Raw genomic sequence first — 23,566 nt, 5'->3', positions numbered from 1 at the left:
TCTTGTTTTTATTAGTTTTATCGGTTTGTCAATATGCACTATATTAGCAATAATCCCCTGACAGAAGGCGGGTATACTACGAGATCTTCCAATATCTCGCGTACCAGACTGTTAAATATAACGCAAGTCAAGAGAACTGTGGACGCAATGACGAAAGTAAATCGTAGAACACTAGTTAAAGGCGAAATAAATCTCCCGCCATTTTTTCTCACAGCCGTATCTCGGCGGCCATTTTGTCAAGGATATTTTTCCTGCTACTGAGCGTGTTATATATATATATATATATATATATATATATATATATATATATATATATATATATATATATATACATATATATATATATATACATATATATATATATATATATATATATATATATATATATATATATATATATATATATATATATATATATATATATATATATATATATATATATATATGAAACATTACATTAAAAGAAGTCTGATATGACTGACATGTTCTACCTGCTCGTGTCTTTAAGCTTCAGGTATCTTATCGTTTCCAATATTATTTATAAGCTGTTTAATATTACAATAATTCTATACATATACTCGCGTCATAATGAAACGTATTTTCTTGAAAATTCTGACCAATTTTACTGTTCAATGCGTACGTGGACTGTTGATTAATACTTGCACGCGATTTTTGTCGATGTTTAGAATTTTTAGAAGGTATGGCTTTTAATTTTTTAAGGATTTATAGAACAGGAAAAACATGCCGATAGAACTACACTTGTGTGAATGGTTTTGGGAAAGTAGGTAGCCTAAATATTCACAATGGTTCTGAAACTCGACAAAGTAGTGAATGTTGCTGAATTAAAAATTAGATTAGTAGTTATAAAATCTAACAATATCAAATAGGAAAAACGAAAATAGGAAATATAACGAATGCAAAACCAATATTGAAGTTGAGATAGGTTAATAGCGTAGACATGAATTACCTCGCAACGTAATGTAGTTCTAGTTATGAGAGTTTTGGTTACAAGTAACGGAACAACAAGCATCATTTCCGGTGTTTCTGGGTTTGTGGCGTAACAATAACAACCTATTCTTTTAAACGAACGCTATATTTGGCAAGCGATGTCACAATATGTGACATCGCTACGGATAAAATACCCAACGCCCTGATGATATATTATAACGTTTTGATATTTTTCTCTGAATTTATATATTACATAAAGGAATGCCTAGTATGTGATGCGTCGCAGTCATACTTGCGTTGGTCCCAAGATAGTAATGTAATACAGTTATAGTTAGTTACATTATTGGGATTTGAAGATAAGTAATCGTTTCGATAACACCAACAACAATAAATCATAAATTTGACGTGTTTTAGTGATAGCTACAAGAGTGTATGAAAGCGCCCTCAATAAAAAATATGCTATCATATAAATACTGATGCACAAATTTATTCCCACATTGTGAACGGCGGTGTTCTCCGGTCTACACTACGATCGAAGATAACGTTGGCTAAATTCATAGGTCGTAAAGGCAGAATTATGGAGAATGTTAAGAAGATATACCTTGCTTCACGTAACGCAAGAAACATTCCGTTATTCTATATTAACGAAGTTGAAAAGTAATTTGATACAGGGGACTGTAGGACTACCGCTTGTAATCGCCTGTTCATTAAGAACTGTACAGCTGTACTACCATTGCTGAGAATGAAATCATACAATATATCAGACAGTTACACCTATATGTGGACTGATTATAATGTCAGTTATTATGATTACCAGGATATTGAGATGTCGTTTGAGTTGCAGTCAGTTTTGACTTTTGCATTTTCGTTCACCATGTTGTTATCAATTGTCGGCAATCTGGTTGTTATCATTGTGATTCTCCGCGGTAGATCGAAAAAAAGCGACGTCAATATATTCTTGGTTAACCTGGCTGTGGCTGATCTTATCACCGCGATTGTATCCATGCCATTCACATTCACCACGCTTATGTACGGTCATTGGATATACGGAACAGTGATGTGTCCTACAACGTTGTTTGTCGTGCAGGTATGTATGTCAGTGTCACTATTGAAAATCACAGAAGTCGTTTATTTAACACACATGGAATGCATATTATTATATATTATGAGATTATTACGAGGTTTTCTCAAAGTATGCACGAAGACAGCGGGTCGGATTATCGACCGACGCACAGCTGAGGTCGATGCGACGGCGTATTGCCTGAGTGCATACTTTAAGGTAACCTAGTAATAACCTTATGATTGTATCTTTTTTTTCCAAGGATACGTCATGTGAATACCCAAATCCAAAATGTTCAGAACAGACTCAGCGAATGAATGAATACCCCGTAAAATACCGCAAAATTACGGCAAGCTGTAACTTACGGCGTTATGGTGACAGTTTATAATACTTATATATATGATATAAATATCATAACAACATAATTGGAATTGCAACATGCAAAAATCAAATCAAAGAATCGACAAAGTTCTCTGATAGTGTTATTGGTTACAATGCAGCTGGCTCTAATCAGTATAAATCGTGATACTCCCAAATAGTAAATCGGATAATCACACCTCGTATGCTTTAGGCACCCACACAGAAATCCACTACTCGTTATAAAATATCACTAGATTCGGTATCATGAATAAATTATTGATATTGGACTTTAAACAGTTTTAATTTATGCATGTCATGGTTTATAAAGAAAGTGAAATGAAATCTCAAAATTACAAATAGACATTATTTTTAGATGATTATCGATGTTGAAACGTGTACAGTACACTATGGTAACCGAAGTTATGACTCTGAAAAATATCAAATAACACAGTTTTTATTTAAACTAATAGTATGATCGCCACTAAAATAGTACATGTCATTTTGTATCGTCTACATCACTTGTGATATACAATCTTTTTATACTGTAGGGATGCTCTTATTTCATAAAATATATACAGCAAAAACTCATCATGATTCACCTTGCGCTGCACTGACTGTAGCTTTATTTATGTCTACAATACGCTATAAAACAAAACTTGTTTGAAATATGTACGCAATTATTACATAATCAATAGTGTTATAATATTAGAAATAACTAGTATGGTACACTAGAAACCTAATTAGGAATATTTGTAAGTATGTATACCCGATTCATATACTCTATTTAGACCATCTTTAAGCTATTTGGCCACTTTTGAAAGATATCGGATTTCCTTGACTCATACACTGTAGTTATAGTTCATTGGGTTGTTTACAAAACCGTGTTTTTTGTACAAGAACGGGCCAAACATTCATGGAGAGGTGTTTATTTGGCCGTTTGCCATTTGTTCTTATGTAAAACGTGTGGTGGAGAAATAAATATACAGCTTTTAGATAAGTGAAGTGAATTATATAATTATTGCTATTATAACATTGTAATTCATAAATAGTCATATTATTAATTTCCAGACGTATTTCTCCAATTAGAGTATATAATGGTAGGTACTGAATAACACACTATATGAAACAGAACAAATGTGATGTTTTGTCAAAGTACTGTATCGAAATCCCGCAATTGATACAAATGATCATCACCATAGTAATACCAGTTGTCAGAATGTCAAACAACTGGAGGCGATCACCATATGTGTTGTAATTTGAAACATCCACCGCAAATCCTTTCACACAAAATTACACTCTCAGAACAATTCGAACCAAATAATTGATTTTTGTACCATTATAATTTTTCCGTAAGTAAATGCCTTTTTAATGACATCTCACACGCAGGAATATCGGCAGAAAGAAGTATTGCCCAAGGTCTTATATGAATTGATTAATTATTCACAACACCCGTAATCTATAGAACAAGAACAGTTCAATTTAAAACACCTGTACTAATAATATATTTAAATATCCGAGTCGGCGTACATCAAATAAATTGGCAATAGCATTACAAAAGTTTTACATATATTAATGAAACAATGAAATTACTCGTCCAGAGAAACAAAAACTTACTGATACGTTCGAAAGAGTTACTGAGACTCTTTTTTTTTTATCTGTAAGCTATTTTGATCGTCCATATTTTTTGGCAATATTAGCGCCACATAAATCGGTGGATATACTCATCCGTACTACCTGTGTGATATAGTGTCATCATTTCCTTTTACGAGTTTTTCCAATTTCCGCAACAACACGAATGCAGGCAATTCATAATTATAATAACTGTTCACATTTCATGAACTACTAATATTAAATACATGTCTGCACAACGATTTACAAACCCCGCGTAGTACTCACGTGGTGGGCACAGAATAATTTAACAAGATATAGGTGATTATTTACCCTATGCAACCGTAATGTCGGATTTACAAGAACGCGAAATGTATTTTATAGAGATATTTCACATCCCATATGTCTTGGCAGTTCAGTGCAAATAAAGCAGTGAAATCCTTTTCTATATCCCCTTACTACGTAACCACAATCTCGCCAATAGAACAGACAAGCAGATTGTGTATCACAAAACATACCAAAATCTTGAGATATTAGTGATTTTACGCCATATTTTTGGAGCCTTTGATATTTATGGCTAATGAGATATTATATATGTATTTCACATTTCACAAAACAATACATTGACACATTTGAAATCAGTCTGCGCAAGCGCAGAAAAGAGATCATTTCATAGGTTATATGCAGTACACTATAACCGTATTTACACAAATTCATATATCCTACTTTTCGACGCCTTAGGGGTAAAACCAAAACGGGTTTTGGAAGCGCTTATTCGACAAATCTGTATATCGAACTTGGACTGGGTTAATATTTCTATAATATAAAATAATATAATGAAATGCATCATGTTTGCAATATTATGTTTATCATATTCGTATGAAACACGGCTCAGTACCAACTGCCTAAGAAAATTGGCAGAGAGAATGTAAATAATTACTCGTAGTAGTGAGCAATGCTCCCTCGGCAGAATGATAGAAATACACAAGCTAAATCTACACAATTCGAAAGTTTAGTATTCATGGTACGAACTGCTCAGCTACCTTATGTCCGTCCACTAGTAGAATTAATCAGATGAGAAAATTGACATAACACCACGCAACGCGATATTCGAACGCGCGCATGATTGTCACAAGGAGAGCACTGTTCAACAGCGAAGACAATCGGCGTAGGAAATACAAACAGTCACAGGCAACACTATGACATAACAACACAGTAATCAAATACACAAGGTAGAGCCTCGTCACTGTAGGCGGACGCTCTACCTACTGAACCATACCCACAATACTGTTCGCCGGTACAAACCCAAGACATGCACAGAGGCACGCAAACATTGAATTGAGTGACCATGACAGTACCGACGCAAATCATACAACTCTCATTGCAGATATGTATAGTGATCACGTCTCCCATGTAGAACATGTAGGCACGATTCATCAACACCGGGGCAAGCGGCGGTAAACATGTGTGAAACTGCGTTATTCCCCATGGATTATGAATATGAAATCACGAGGAATCTACTTTAACGATTATTCAATTGCCATTTTTAGGTCGCAGAATTCTTATTTTTGGGCAAAAAGTTGTCTGAAATCTAGTGTGATTATATTTTGAGTAAATCAAATGAATATCGTGATTTCCTAGATATGAACAAACCTTTACACAATTACTGCAATGTTCACATATTCACATTGTGCCTGTATATTAAAACAATATATCATCATTATATAATATGACCGAGTTAGATCAGTTTATAACGATCGATTGGGCTTGACAATTGTAAATAGCTGAATACTAGTATTGCTAGTCATGTTACCTACAAATACACACCGTGAGTGTACTCCAAGACAACAGTAATGCCAATAATATTACATCTCATTTAATGTCATTCGAACTGCTTCACAAGCCATTACTGTAATTTAGATTAATACATAAATGTGACCTAGAGTATGCGAAATTGCCGGGGAATAATAAACAAAATATCAAACATACATATAATATACACGTACAGCCGAGAACAGTAAATTACAAAGAGCAACGAAGCGGAGTTCATACTTGTCATCACCTTTATCACGAACTCGTGCGATCGCCTGAATCCCATGATGTTGCCTTTTTACAAGATCAATTTAATAATAAGCAAAATATTCTGATACTTCATCTTTTAAACATTTGTTTATATAGACAAATGTCGAATGTCATGCATGCACATATTTCACGTATTAATACATGTATGACTCTTCTCTCAATATTATCAATCGACATGCAATACACGCAATGCGCATACAATTCAAGTATTACGAATTATGTTGAATTGTGATTATGTCTGGAACAACAATTTTCGATAATACTCATATAATCGAACTTCATAATATCCTGTGCTAACTAAGTCCTGGAATGAAATTTGCCAGGGCAGACCAGGAACCAAAAAAAACAAAAAAAACGTTGTTGTCACATTGATAACCAGACAATTTATGTTTTATATTTCGTAAATATGAGCATTTGGAGCACTGTTGATGACAACACTAATAATGAAAGGGCAATTACTGTGTAAGTGTATAGGGATTCGTAACAGATTAACGGTTAAATTATGTTATATGAATATGTTGATGAAACATAAGCAATTCTACTTTTAACATATATTTTGAAATAGCAGAAGAGACATTCTATATTCAGCATGATGAACAGATGATTGACAGCTGGTCTCAAATAAGCTTCATCGGGGGAGTAACGACAGTGAAATAGCTACCACAAGTGTACATGGATTAAGGACTCAGATTAGCTGGTAAAATTACCTAATATCAAAAATTAATATTATTATATCAATATATCAATGATACATAGATAATCCTACACTTGACAATGCTAGACCTAACAAATAAAGCACACGGTGTTAATACAACATGAAGTAAAAATGATTGACAGCTGGTCCCTAATGAGTTCCATAATCAAACTATATTCAAAGACATTTGTTTGCGCGATCCATACAGCGTTTTGTGGGGAATGACTTGAAGCAGACGTTTGGGGAATTTTGAGTTCTGATGAACCAGAGATTACGAAGAGAGGAATACAATGAACAGCGGTGTGCTTTGCACAATGGATTTTAATGTTGTTCGTATGTCCGTGTCTTGTTAACGCTCCTTAAAATATAATCTGCAATTGGGAATGATCTCCATTGAATATCGTAGCATTCTAACATAGTTTATATAGAAAATTGCAATACAATTAGACGTGTGACAACAGTGTTCCAATATCATCACTCAAACTAAAAATGTATTTAAATTTCAAGGCTATTTCCAAAACTGAAAAACAAATTATTGATAAACGATGGCATGTGGTGCATAACGGAAACGAAATCTGGTCGTACCCCACTGAGCTTTATATCGAAGATCTCTGAATAGTGCATAAATACATCGCCGATTTTTAAACGCAATCGATATTATTGTGGCTATCCTCGTAAAGCAGTAACAATTTCACTACTATTATTATTGTGTTTATTACTTTTTTCCTATTTGTTATCATTACCATATTATTAAATTCGTTCGACCATGGAATTGAGAAAAAACAACAACAGCTATATGAGAAATAATCAATAACACAGAGAGTTCTTCTAGTTGGAAGCATAGCCATTCTTTTCCTGAATTTCAATAACAAAATCTTTACTGTCTGTTTTCGAATTACATGGGTATCGATTTCACAAATAGACATTTTATAGCGTTATGTCAATTACCACACAATTGCTTCTATAACAATGAAACTGAATAAGTATACTGCCAATATTTATTACCTGTTGAGTTACGATATTTGTTAATTTGTTTCTGTCATTTTTTGCAAGGGGGACCTGAAGCTTTTTTAGCATAGCAAATATTATGTTTAGACACTGAACACAAAACGTTAACAAAAGGAAGGAAGGAAGGAAGGAAGGAAGGTGGTATTTTGTTTGCTACTTAATATAAAATTGGCAGACTGCACAATTTTTTTCCACTAAATATGGCGCTGTAAGTTGTTTCCCGTAACAGGACAGAATAGATTTCGACTTACTTGCCAACACCAGATTACGGTGATACGTCACATTGTTTGAACACCCTTTTAGCATAATACATAATACATTTTGGTCTTGTTTTCTCATGCATCGCCCAATTACTGCTTCTTCTGTTTAAGGCATCGCATATGCACCAATTACTTGTTGAGCGTCTTAAAATAAACTAAAATAGTTGCCAAGTTGCAGAATCATCATTTTTGTGGCAGAATAATTGATACTCCAATCTGTCCATAATTACAGCCGTGAGTCACGTTAAGTAGATTTAGACTACCACTGTTTAAATCGTGTATTCAGACAAGACATGTAATATGTTCACAGTATATCTATCTACAGTTTATATACACATGTTTGCACCTCTCATGAAGCAGAAAAAAAACATGTGTACACAAACACCTAGAAATTTACAAGTACTCTCTACCAATACTACCAATGCCAATAATAGTGAGTTAAAATTTACACAGAATAATGAGATTGATGCACGCAATTTAAAAAAATCAAAATGGTGTATTCCCCTTGGTCTTTAATCTGTAGGCTACGGTTTGTGATTGGCACACCATTACCATGTCCATATGATTGCCGAAACCGTGCTCCCGTGTTTGTATCAGTTGCAATGAGAATCCATTTTGCACATTCTGTTTGCTTAACACCCGCTCAAAACAATCAACTAATGGACTGTATTCTGTTAAACTCGCACAAGGGATATGGAAAACAGACATTCTTTACATGAAGAGAGAGAGATCAGTAAACCTAATTCATATTGAAATAACGTCTAAAGTTATCGGTTTGATCACAAGATTTAGGTCTTGTACTTAAAAAAATTGACGTCGGTAGCGCAGTTTGGGAGAAATGTAAATCATCGAGTCAGCTTTGTAAGAGGTCAAACAACCAGCGATTCTGGTTTTACTTCAAAATCTGATGTGAAGATAATTGATCGCTATAGAATTTAAAGCGTCGAAATGAAAAGAAAATCACACACAGGGGAAAGGATGAAGGTTACCTCAATGAATTTGGGATTCCCGTGAGTTTTAATGTTAGAAATACTAATATATGTAACGTTCAGTTGATGACAGTTGATGGAATTGATGAGTAAATTTAGTAGTAAAATAATCTTGGAAGATTTTATGATTGCCATGATTTTATTTGCGTCTCGTTCCCTACATGACGTATTTCATAGACGTGTGTCATAATTACTTACAGCAATCAGCCATTGAGCTATGTTTTGAAGACGTGATTTAAATTTAAACAGCCATAACCAATCTCTCTCGTTTGCACGTTCCCAGGAGGCAATTCGCATTATCTTAATAAAATCGTAGCCAAATAATTCGCATCATCATCAACTTATTTAACACGATACCAGCGAAGTAGCCTGCTTCGTGCGCTTGTCACCTATATTCGAGCATTCTGCGTATATTTACCTTCATTTTAGACAATATCTCAGTGCATTACTGCAACACAAACACAACAGCCTCGTAATTGTCGTAAATTTTATTTGATTGTAGTTTAGACAAGCTTCCTCTTTTATTATTCATTACACGGCGTTATAACATAACATACATAACCTTAAGTTCAAATGCTTCTTTATTTTTTTGCTATGACATTCAATAGAAATAAGATAACAATAATTTTATACTGTAGAAAATAAAAAAAGACCTTTAGATTGTATAATCACTAAACTGCGAAGAACAAACTGTGATCAAAGCAGCAATAGTATTTGTCTTTGTATTTTATGGATGCACGCCACAGCCACCGACCGCCCTTTTATAATTCAGAACCAAGCAAGATATATCTCTCTATTCTCCCAAAATTTTGGCTACATTTTATAACACAGTCATACCAGGAAATTCAAATGATTGAGGTATTCAAGGCGTGTTGACATTTAAAAAATCGTATATACAGAATATTGTGTATGGTGTGACCAGAGGTACCAAAATAGGCATTCTTGATACACTGATTGGTCCGTTATTTCGAGGTAGCCAATCATTTCGTTAGATACATTTTATTATTTACATGGTCATAAATTAGCTAGAGTATTTAAGGTGGGACATAAGGGAAAATCTTTAGTCAGGAAGGTGACCTGAATTGATCCTGTAACATCCTGAGACGCTAATTCCTGACTCCAGTGAGCTGTACCCTATACTGTGGTACATATGCAGACGTGCTGTGCAGTAATCCCTGCTGATCAACAAGAACCACTGAAGCTCACTTCCTGAACTACTCCTGTTGTACCGGTGCTACCAGTAGCAGCAGATAGCAGTGCAGTTGCCGATACTCCCTGGACACAGAGCACGAGTTTAAACTATAGTGCGGCTGCTTTGACAGTGTGCCAGATACGAAGAAACGCAACCAGGTACATTGCTGTTCACCGGAGAGTGGAGTGTTCCCTGCAGCATTGATCATGTCTTTTAATTTTATTTGGGTACTGTTTACCCCACCCCATGCTGGTATTTTGTTTATTAAAGTACAGGAAACCGTATATATTGTGTTGTGTTAATTTGTTATAATCGTTACTTGTATATTTCTTTCTCTGCACAGTCTCAGTTCTGGTGATATACATTCACCAAACGATCCCCACCCCGTGACAGCGAACAAGCTGAGAGGGAGGAGACTTATAAGATAAGCACGCTACCAAAGACAAAGACTACTAGACCGGCATTAAAAACAAGCTTCCCGATCTTGAATACGGCGTAGCCCCACAAAGGCCCCCTGCATTTAACGTCACAATATTAATATTGGAAATTATAATCTAGAAGAAAAAAATCATCTGTGACACTGTATCTGACTGAGGCCAGCACACAGAGCCTGAACCAAAGCATATTAGAATGGTATCCACCAATTTGATAGTGCATTTAAAGTATTGAAGAGTGTACATTACTTAGTGATCACAGATAATGATGAAAACTACAGCCAACATAAAGACAGAAACAGAAACATTGTAGTTCATACAAACGTTTTTATCCTTTGGTGAACTGGATTAATTATCACTGTCAGTAACATTGTTGTTGTGGTGAAAAGTCATATTGGTTATTTGGATAAAAATGTCGTACCAGGTACTGACTGGAAGTTTAAAAGTCCTTTGTGCCATCAGTCGTCTGTGTTTTTTGGATCAGGCATGTTATGCAAAAGCAATTGAAATTTTTTGTAAGAAAGGCTTTTTTTCAATTATTTGTTCAAGACTTGGATATGCTGATGGAACTACTATTCAGAGTAAGGTCATTGCAAACTATTCATTGGACAATACTACTACAATAGAGCATGTTTTGAACAGGCATGTTATGCAAAAGCAATTTAAATTTTTTGTAAGAAAGGCTTTTTTCAATTATTTGTTCAAGACTTGGATATGCTGATGGGACATGCTATTCAGAGTAATGTCATTGCAAAATGTTCATTGGACAATACTACTACAATAGAGCTATCAATCTTCACAATAATTTATGATGCCATGATGAGATTACTGGTGTATCAATTCAGTAGCTGATGTTGCAGTACGTAATAGACTTGAGCAGCATAACAAAGGAGCACTATGACTATGGAACACACTGGTTGGATCTAGTCAGGTTTTAGGATTCATATCTGGATTTTAGGATTCATATTTGCAACATGGACTCGTGCATGGGAACCGTTCTTACCATGCATTGCTGATGTTCTTCCACCTTGGGCCTCTGTCTATGATGGACATAATTATTGTTAATTGTAATACCAGCAGTCCACATTGCTTTTTAGAAAGGGGAATTGGCTGAAAAAAATTGAGAACACAATCGATATATTGGTTACAATATAATTTTAATAATAAAACAACACAGGGATATGTGCTCAGTTCAAGTGGAAGGGGAGGATATAATAAGATACTAAGACAACATCTAGCTATGTAATTTACTGGCAGACACAGGAGTTTCTGGAAACATTGGAAAACATAGTTTTGTATGTAACATCAGGTACTATATGTTTGAGACTATGATCATCAGGAGTATGGCCTGTCTCTGAGTTAACATCTCACATAAAGAATTCCATAACCATCCATGTAGATGATGTGTTTATTAGCTTCATAACATGAGAGGGAAGACACCCAAAATTTAACTGATAAAGGATAAGCTAAAAAAAACACCAAGCACGGAGATAAATGTCTAGGACATGTTGAAATTCGTCACTGGCGCACATGCAACAACTGACTGTGGCTCAGTTTCATGTTTTTGTGTAAAATGTGACATGAGACCATTGGAGCTAATGACGAGATAATCAAAGTGTCTTACACTTTTGGAGGAGCTAGGATAAAACTGAAATGTTATAGAGGAGATAGAGGAAATAGAGAACTTGTATGGGAAGATGATGACCAATGTGAATTTACTATGATATCAACTATAATGCACAACAGATGGCAAATAACACCAGTAGCGCCAATTACCAGGCTTATATATGGAAGGAATCCTAATGGTAGAAGATGAAAAATCCAAGATAATAGCATATTCATTAAATTGCACAAAAGCAGTACAACGCCAGAGAGATTCCTGAGCTTCTTTCATGTAACTGTAGAATGAAGTGTACAGTTGATGCATGTTGCTGCTTCGAATCTGGGCTTAGGTGTACTGAAATGAATAAGACAGAACTGCACCGAACCCCAGCTAAAGACTCTGTGATGCCCCATGAAGAACTACATTTCTAAATCGCATTCCACACATTTCATCAAAATTTAAGACCCAAATATTACACAAAACTTCATGCATTGCTGAGCAATTTTAATTTCGGATTATTGAAAACATCTCATACCTGACCCAAATTATACAATAACAAGTCTTCCAAATGAAGTTCCATAACACTTTAAAAAACAAGCAGAGTTGTGAAATACTTCACAGACAGCAACTATTTCCCCTGCTATGCTTTTTCCATTACATATCCCACGGTTGCAATCATCAATTTGAATTCAACAGCCTGGAATCCCGTCACTGCGTAAAATGCAACCGACCAAAATGTATCAGCCAGTAAATAAAATTCGTCTCAGTATGTACTCAAACAAACGGTTTATATAATAAAATAATGGTAAACTCATAGTAACTGTTAACATAAAAACTAAAGCAAGTACATGGTAAAAATAAATATAAATAAAGTAAATACAATGTTAAATCAAATGAAATAAACAGTTTGTGCATGTGTGAGACGTGAGTTCAGTTATTAAGTATGTTTTAGGGATGCCAGGTGGTCAAGGAGAAGACTTGAATTGACGTGTATAGGCGATTTTCAGCTGCATACGAGGTTTCACACACACAGTACATATTTTATAATTTACATTAAAGTGTATAATGTGTTATTACTTGCTAATTCACTTCAAAATCTGAAGAACGACCAATCACGGATATGATAAAATGCTGTCAATCTTTAAGATTGCCTCATAACTTGGCAGCCAATGAGCATATATCTATGTATCATCTATTCAAAACACAGCCATATAATCCTGGTGATTTCTTTAGTCATCTAAGAAATATATAGTATGGTTTATTCGGCACAGGCTTATTTAGAATTTGTTTACACTCACCTTGTGAAAACATTCATTAGTAACATTTAAAACTTGCTGTTTCAAAAAAGCATGAATTGCACCTATGCTGATGTCACATATAGACAAATGATTCTTCAAATGACGTAATTGTTGGTTGATATTCCGCTCAAACATCTGAAATATCGTTTTATTTTTAAATGAAAAATACTTTTTAATAGAATTATTTTCTGTAGTAAAATCACATATTAGAAGAATAGTTTTTGAGATATCGTTGATTCTATTATGAAATATAATGTTTTTTTTTGCTTTTTCTGAATTACAATAACATTCCTCTGATATTGATATTTTTAAAGAGTAAAATGTTTGAGATTCAGAAGTAGACTGTTTATGATACTTGTAAAACATCATGTGATATATCAAATAAAAAGAGTTCAAATTTCGAAATATATACAAAAATAATAACACAGATCGATGATTTTTATATATTATTATTGTCATAATTTAGTATAGTGTGTTACCCTTTACCAAATGCATACGAAATCACAGACACCCACACATACACACGATACACGAGTTATGATTTCGAAATTCGGCAAACGCGACCCATCACTTTAAGTAGACAAGCCCTCCGCTACGCCACAAGAAACTGTTAAATAAGCAACTCATAATAGCATATAGTGAATAGATTTGAAGCTGCAACGTGACAAACAACCTGCATACACAACAAACCTAGCATAATCATGGGCAGGATGACCAACCCAGTTACGCACTCGAATATGACAAATCTTAGACCAAATGCGACGATTAAATCCAAATTTTACCTAATCTCGAATGTGGCCAATATGGCCCAGACATACACCAAAAAGTTGAAGATTAAAATGGGTTACATTATAGTCTGGTCCAATGTGACCAATCCTACACTAAATGTGAATAATATGGCCCAGTCGAATACAAAACAGATATAATACTATATCAGATGTTCATGTGTAACCAATCAAATATGGACAACCTTCACTTTAGTTAGATGGTAAAATCTTTAAGAAAAAATCCTAGCACACCTTTGCCATGGTAACAACCAAAAAACTGATTTTTTAATATTTTCTTTCGCGCCAAATGTGTCTTTTAATACAGCGTTCAAGTGATCATGCTTTTTTATTTTGGCTAAGTTGCGCACGGAAGAGAGATCACCGGTGTCGACATTGTTACACGGTATGCAACATTTGAACATAGATTGAACTGTAAATGTTGCGTTCAATGAAAGACTCTAGAAAATAAAATCGAAAAATGATTAATTATAGCAGCGAAATAGGCGCTAATAATAAAGTGAAGTGACATTTGAAGACTGAATGTTCGTTGAAATCTATACTGGCACCGGTTATAAACCGATGTTATAAACATGTTGTTTGTTTTATGAGCAGAGCCAATCGCCGATCAGCCTACCGGCAAGTTGTGGATAACCATTTACTACAATTCAATATAATTCCGTCATTTGTTGATTTGTTGCTAAACTATTCAACTAAGTTTAGTTACTGTACTTTTGACAAGTAGTCTAGCAAGACATCAATTCAATTAGGAATGTAAAAAAGAGGGTAAAAAATATTTCAAAATTCCAGAAGCACGTTCAAAGTTGGTTGTGTACTTTTAAACATTCATTAACATGTTTACTAGTACCCAATATATGTTAATACAAACAACATATTATTGTGGGTAAACACAGGCATTATGATTAATTAATCGTTTCTCAGTACTGTTTATCGTAAGTAATGATTTATCGTTATTTCCACGAGGATCCAGTTTATGCTGCATGTAATGTAGATCGCCAAGGACGGGTTAAGGTCTCTTTAAATGCAGCAAGCTTAGTTATTAATCATCCATTTGTGGGTCCCATTTTTTTAAAAAGTTTGCCAGTGACAAGATTTACTAATCGAAGATTACAGATGCTTTGTTAAAGAGCAACGTGTTGCTGCGTGACGACTGTGACTTATACCGACAAAAGAACCCCATGAGTAATACATCCATGTCAAACAATTAAAATACAAATAGAAACAAACACCAAGCTTAAATATAGCTGTTTGCAGTAATGACTGTGAATATGCCAGTGGTTGCAAGATACATGCCCACAAATTTAAAAAACGTAAAAGTATATAATCTAATTATGATTATGAGTTATGGTGTAAATATTTCTTTGTACTTAACTATCAAGAAATATGTTTGTTTTATTGGGGTTTCTTGGTTGCTATGGATACACCTAACTCACTAATTTGAAGAGTGTTGATCTCATCATTGAAGTACATGTTGCTATTTAAATCCCTACAAATCTGTTACTTCGAAGCAGAAATAAACCGTTTTATGGTTTTATGTGGCCATCTTGGTTTTATGTAAATTAGAAACAAATATCTATCGAAACATTTTGTATAGATTCAAGCCCATTTAGCTGCCGGACTATATCCAGATGTTGGCGTGCTTTGGTTTGTTTACTAATTACAGTAGTATATATTTAGTGACTATTTTGATAAAAACATATATGATTCCAGGCATCTGAAATTATATATTATATATGTTCATGTTTATTAATAATTCACACACTGAAAGTGTTCCACTAAAAGCGTGAAGTCAATTAATCATGCTATTTCTGAGAAATACGACAAAATGATTATACGTGATTGGACTATCAATAACCAGATAATATAAATACACATAATGAAAATGTGTGCACACAATCATTGAAAGTTTTCATACGATGGCACGAATGTATATTCCAATCAGATGTGTTTTTCATCTAAAATCATTGCTGACTAGGTATGTGAAATTACGACTTTACACTGCGCGGTCACAGGCGACTCACTCAGATGTAATAAAAAAGTGATTGTCAGCGGCAAATATCCGCCAAGGGTGTGTCATTAATATTGCATACCGTATGTAAGTACAGAAAATGGTCGTTGCAGGACGTGTCAGAATCCGATGTAACGTACAAATCTGACAACATAAATAGATTAGACCAGGGAAATACTTCGCTCGGCCATGTATGTGTTTACCGTGAACAGTATGCATTTCATACCAAGAAAGACAAATATATATATATATATATATATATATATATATATATATATATATATATATATATATATATATATATATATATACAATGTATATATATATATGAGCTGAGCACATGAGCTGAATCAAAGCTAGACATTTTCAATCAATATTAAACTAGACGTCTACTAATCGTTGTCATGGTTTCGTCTTAGTATGTTAACGACACTTTACTCAAGTGTAAGGATGTCAAAGCGTTATTGTGGAATAACGCTCATTAATGCATATACTGACACAGGTATAATAGGTATTCGTAATGTTGATTTGTCTCCCTTGAAGCATAATCTCATAACATTACATATTTAAAGAAATATTTTAACAGTTTACAGTAATAGCAACTCTTATCAAAGTACTATTCCTTTCCTCCCAATCCCTAAAACATTTCCCTATTGACAATTTACTAGAAATGCATGAAGACAATTCCGTGTCTTCAAATCACATGCACTATTATAACCACTGAAGCCTGATATTACGACACCTATTAAATCCTCGATTAGTCTATCAATGGTCGACCTAGGTATGCACTCTTCGACTGATTTATCAATGACCGACTTAGTTTGCCTGTTAGGGCTCGAATTTTGGGTTCGTGTATAATTACCTCGAACAAAGAATAACAGCGCTACAAGGTGGTATTATTGTAGATTATTCCTATAATCCAAATAATCTACTCATTAAAAGACTGGTTACTTTCCATGTTGAACGTTAGTTTTCATAGAATCCGCGTGTCTGTATAACTCCGCCTGCGGTCGTCAAATAAACTAATTACTTCCATGGCACTCATCGTATTAGTCGAGTCCTTCGGGAATGTGAGATATATAGATATAAAAATCGGTTTTGACAAAATGTGTTTTAAAAACTAACACTGACATATAAACGATCTTCAACAATACTATTATTGAAAAGTAATGGAAAGTAATCAATAAGAGTTTTAAATGTGTACACTGTCGTATGTGTGGTATCACTTTCGATTTCAACTGCTAATCTTTGTCAGAAGTCGACACAATACTTCACTTGAATTAAACAGTAGACACTATATCGGTTCCCTCCACAGTTCATTCGTTTGTGGAGGAATTTATATCAGTGGCTGTATCATTGAGGTAACGGAAAGGCTATGTTGACTGCCTGGGTAAGAAGAACTCATTTGACATACTTTGTAGTCATTTGTTTGAATTGGCGTCAAGTGGTTCCAATAAAACATTGCAGTATTTAATGCTAAAATTGATCGGATGATACTAAGTCCATGCGTTTAAACGTATACAGAGAAGTGTTTTCAACCCATCAATCCACCTCAGATCAGCCGCCATTACAATGTGACAATGCATTTCATTGTAAACCCGTACACATTCAATTTTTCACGGGCGTCGATCTATTCTGAAAAGTGGGGGGTACACTTTTGTGGCCGCGTAAGCGGCAAATGTCCGCGCTTCCTCGAACAGGGGAGTGTCTGTGAAGGGATTTGCCCCCTCAGAAAGTAGAAATATTTGAAAAATGCAACCAAAATGTAGTTTGTATTTGGTGCATACTTTTCAGATAACTCTCGATGGATTTGATTCCACATTGACCAATCACATGGTCTATCCATCCATCCATCCATGACTTGCATTTTGGGGATTTCCATATTAGGAGTCGTTTACAACAACATGTTCAATAGAATGTTCCGAAACGTTTTGTTTTCTCCTTTTTGCTTTCTCATTGTTCTAGGTAATTCCACACACACCAGATTGACCATTGTTTATCATTTTTAATATATTATCATATTTATCCAGTTAAGTACATCAACTTATGAAATGATTATACATAATCAAATAAAATATAATTATTTAGCGGCACATGTTGCTCGAGAAATTAGACTATATAATGAACTTGCGCTGTATGTTGGCATATATCTAAATACTACTAAACATTGTTGACGTTGAGCACATGCATTATAGTCAATTTAACTCATTTTACAATCGATTTTAAAAAGAACAGAAGCAGCTCCGCGACACCCTGATAGTTCCTTGCCACTGATAACTATTATATCCCTCTCAAGGAAGTAGGCAGCTGATTAAATTACCCATTGCTCTGCGAATTCATATGCGACTTCATCTTCTCCACCTCAGCATTACTGGGCAACTGACCAGTCTCATTCAGCTGTGTCATCAGTTCGGAAGCATCATGCTTATATATAAAAGGAAAAAAAGAAGGAAACAAGATTTTGATTAAACTTGGTCTTCTAATCAAAAATCACATTTTAAGGGCACATGGACAGACTAACAATCACAAAAAACGGAGGAAGGGAAGGATACTATTTTAACGAAAATATTTTAACAAGTTCACTAAGTACACTCCCGGCACGTTTGCGAGCTATGTTTGTACTCGGAGAACCAGCATCTTGCCTGTCAACACGGTATCTAATATTTTGTACAAGTTAATGCACATGTCATCGCATTCAATTAAAATATTATTGCATTTTCAAAAATATAAAACCTGAAATGAAAACCTCAAAGATATAGAATAACAATTATTTGCATATCTATACGTCTAGTTTAGGCTTTTGACTATTATCCACAGAACTCAGACTAAACTGTTTTAAAACGATGTCTCAAAACTTTATGACTTCTCTAGCATGTCTAGCAACAGTATATGCCGATGGGTAATGACATTCGTTCCTTTTTCCACTTTTTATCATGTCAAATGCTTACCAAATCTCGAAAAAAATGAATCGCTTCTGAGAAGAGCCGCCTGCTCAAATGTTGTTTTTTTCTGATACTGTGTGATGCCTAATGTATCAAACTGTGCTACTAAAGAGTGGAAAAAGCACGTGCTGGGAACGTCGCACATAATCTTCATTCCCAGCGCATTAACTTCTAATTGTTGTCTCTCTGTCTTGGGTAGCTTCTCTTTGGACAACCCACTAGCACCCTGACGTTTCCTTGAGTTAAGCATCTGCAAAAAAGAAAGTTAATACCATTTACCCCAATTAACACGGATTTCGTGACAATTTTGTGATGGCTAGAAATAATAGTTATACTGTATGCTATTATACTTAAATATTCACAGGCCAATAAACAGCATTTGCAGCAAAGCATTAGTCCTATCATATGGAGAGTACCCCTCCACCCCCAAATGGAGCTAGTAAGAGTTTATACCTATAGCTTTTTCGGCTCAGCCTAATATAAAGTATTTACCTCAGAACTAACTCAATTTAGGCCTAATATATAGTCACAGTCAGCTGGCGCACACATAAGTATAAAATAAATATGATATTTACTATGTGAGGCCCGCCATTTTGAATAAGAGACAAGATGTGAAACGCGTTTTTCAGATTCATACAAATATGAGAAAAAATACATATCTTTCACAGCCAAACGATTTGTTGGGGTTATATTAAGCCAATCGCTAACAAAATTCGACCAAATTAATAGTTTTCGCGCGGAAAAACCCTTGCACACGAGTACCTGATTACATGAAAAAACATAGAACATTTTCCCGGGGTATTTGAAACCAAAATTTTATCCAACTGTAAGGCGGTTGCTGATTGGTTGCTGACTGAAATGACAATTTCTGGTTTCAAATACCCCTTTCGCGGGGTTAACGTAGACAGCTCGTATCCTTAACTTGCTATAATTCGGCTACTCGCATTACACTCCGTAAAGACTGAGGACAGACTAGCAGTAATATTGCGGGGTGCGAGCTATTTTTATCTGATGAAGTGCAGGAAAGTTTTGCAAACCATCGTGCGATGCTGGGAAGAAACTACCATTATTGTAAAGGAAGACTTTAATAGGCCTATTGTTAATCAATGGATTGTCACCTGGGGATTTTCATTCTTGATCATTAAGAATACAGTACATGTACACAGAACCAAAGGGCCTTACACAAACGCAGACTATGATATAAGCCTATTAGTGGAAAGTGGAGAGGGGAGTTGATATTTTGCCCTCTCATGATCGAAACCCCCTCAATTTTCCCATTGTTATGTGTATCATCGTCGTTATAAGGCACCAAGTGAACGGATTTTTGACATCAATTATTCAAATTTGAGAAACCCAGGTAAAAGTATAGTGACTAAACATGGAAGATTTACTCCAAGACTACAACAAAATACTTATAAATGTCACAATATATTGACTGGCGCTACTGTAGAACATTAAGCTTCTTAAGTGAGTAACGTTTTACAGAACGATACGAAATGGGGGAATAGTGTACATGTTACAGTTAACATGTTACCATTCACTGCTATAGATTTTGTGTAGTTTTTCAGATACACATTTGTGTAGCATCAGGAAGGAATTCAGATTTTGTTTAATTAGCTATAAAGAAACAAAAATGTTTCTCTGAAGGCCAAACATTTAGACAATTATTAGAAAAAACAATGTTTTTTTGCTTTCTCCTCAAAATATTTCATTACCTGAAAGCAAAATATGTAGAAAATTATTAGAAAAAATGCTTTTCTGCTTTCTCCTTAATATACTTCACTACCCGAAGGCAAAATATTGGGAAAGTAACTCTCCGGTAATTCTAGAATTCTAGCGTAGGCGTCACTATTCAGTGTTTGGTCGGTATGACGTGCTTACGTGACTTGGTTCCCTAGCGAAGATCGTATGTGAGCTGACACACACATTGGCGACTGATTAGAAATCATTACCCACTGCCCCATAGGTTAATCAATACCTTATTATATCAAAATACGTAATAAAACGGATAAACTATTATTTTTAGTGACTGGATGTACATCGCGATGTCATACTGAGCTACTGCTTTTTTATTTATTTTAATTAATACGCTCCTGGAGTCCCTGGCACCACTAACAGTTTCAATTGATATCAAATGAACACCACATCAAGACGCGCAAGTATTTCAATAACACTAATTTCCGGCAAAAAATCTTCTTAATGCGTTTTAGTAAGCGCTACGGTTTAGTTAATGCAGCCGTCAATCCTAGTAGTCTGCGAACGCAATGAGAGCGCCATAAACTGTAAATAGCTGTAACAAGAATTGCAAGATTTTGCATAAACGCACGACATTATAGGAACGTAAGTGGGAAATAAGTGAATCGAGTGTCAAATCTGGTCGAGCGATGGTTTATTGTTATTATACCCTTATAATCCATACTTACCCGAAAAAAATCCTAAATCAGAGAAACAAAATCTAACGAAATTGAGAAAAATGAGAATTAGCCCTTATATGTATATTTAATTTTACCATGTTCCACAACAAGATATAACTAAACAAAAATGCATAATATGTAAACATAATAACCATTAGAATTAGGAAAAACACAAAATAATAGAAATAGCTGGAAAATTTGTGTTCACATAACAAGGTGTTTAGATTTAATGGGACTATGTATGTACACGTAAAATGGGATATACAATTTGCTTTTGTAAACCAAGATGAGTTAACACAGATCATGTTTGTAAGTCTAATTCATGAAAATGTTAGTAGTTTATCTTTGCTATTCGTCTAGTTTTGAACATGCAGCGACAATGAATGACAATTAGATTCAGAGTAATTAAAGTGTTTAGTAGTATGTTAACACCAATGTAGTAGCTAGATTCCAACTGGCATTACTAGTATAAAAATCATAGTTAAGCCTGTCTTACAGTATACAGTATGTACATTGAATCACAAACTATGGCGAACAATGTAGCTTGAATTTTTAGTATTAACACCATCACCAGTATACAAGATAACGAAGAAAAGTCCAAACATACATTGGGAAAAGTCGATTTGGTCGAGAACTCAATTGCGTGCTGACAAATTCCACAAATTTGAATGCAAATCAGGTGTGGCATATGAGTTTCTATTCTATTCTATTCTATTCTATTCTATTCTATTCTATTCTATTCTATTCTATTCTATTCTATTCTATTCTATTCTATTCTATTCTTGGCTGATCGTGTTATTGATTAAAATGTGTCGATAATATAATTTATTCAGTTTGTATATTTATTCAAAGATAAACTGTATTACTGCCAAAAAAATCAGATAAATCTTCAGCTTTCACGTCATTTCTTGCACTTCGTGCTCTCACCAGGGATTCTCTGTCAGTTGACAAGCCCCTGTGATTTCAGTTATTTCGCCAGCAGAAACTAATCAGAATAGTGAGCTGTGTACACGCGCCGTAAGCTGCTTAGCGCGTACTATCATCTGCATACAGAAACGGCGTTTCTTGAAAATACGTTGCAACTAGTTTATCGGCTGCGATTGAACAAATAATTTCCTTTTGATACGACCAATGTATTTACGTTTTTTCCTAAATTGTGTACCAGTCTAGTAGCGGTCTTCATGCATATCAACAGTAAGTCGGCAAAGATTAATGACAGATCAGTGAGAAAACTAATCATGCAACGGCGGCCCCTCGATAAATGTTTGCCCCCCCCCCCAAATGCAAGAAATAGCGTTTTAGAGGGTCTAGATTTCAAATCTATTAAGGGGTACCTTCCCGGACCCCCAAGTAAAATTGGTTGGTGAGTAGATCTCTCTCCCCATGCAAAATTTGTGCCGCCGCCTCTATCGTAGTAAGGTTGGCAGAATTAGCGAACTCCTCAATTGCGTATTGCCTGTTCGTATTTAAGTAAAGTTAACGATTTTAGTATATGTTGACAAAATTAATGATTATGTTATTACGAGGTTATAAAAGTGTATTCACCACCAACAAGAAAATATCGCGTTATATTATTCGTTTTTATGATATACGAATAAAAAAAACCTGTTAGCGTCGAATAATCTTTATTTATTATACATCTGTCACCGTAACGCCATAAGTTACTGTGCGCCGTAAATTGTGCGGCATTTTGCGGGGGTATTTTCAACCTATCATATTAGGAAATGCAAATTTCTCTAATAAAACAAACAAACATGGCTGCCACCAGGGACTGGACTCAACACAAAGTTCGCTGATTCTGTTCTAAACTTTTTGTTTTGGATTTCGGCATTTCCATGATGTATCATTGGCAGAAAAAGATGTATAATAATATGGTTATTA

At 34.8% G+C, this 23,566-nt stretch overlaps 1 protein-coding gene across 1 annotated transcript in view; it reads left to right on the top strand.

The window, feature by feature from the left end:
• The first annotated feature begins 1,726 nt into the window (after positions 1-1,726).
• The window catches only part of LOC144350677 (tachykinin-like peptides receptor 86C), a 38,783-nt gene continuing 16,943 nt past the window's right edge, over positions 1,727-23,566 (top strand). The window contains exon 1 of the mRNA XM_085493702.1: positions 1,727-2,035. Coding sequence (XP_085349828.1) covers positions 1,727-2,035 — 309 coding nt within the window. The remainder of the gene's footprint in view (positions 2,036-23,566) is intronic.

Source organism: Saccoglossus kowalevskii, chromosome 19, assembly GCF_978046115.1.
Source record: "Saccoglossus kowalevskii chromosome 19, keSacKowa6.1, whole genome shotgun sequence".
Lineage (NCBI taxonomy): Eukaryota > Metazoa > Hemichordata > Enteropneusta > Harrimaniidae > Saccoglossus > Saccoglossus kowalevskii.
This window is presented reverse-complemented; position numbering and strand designations above follow the sequence as displayed.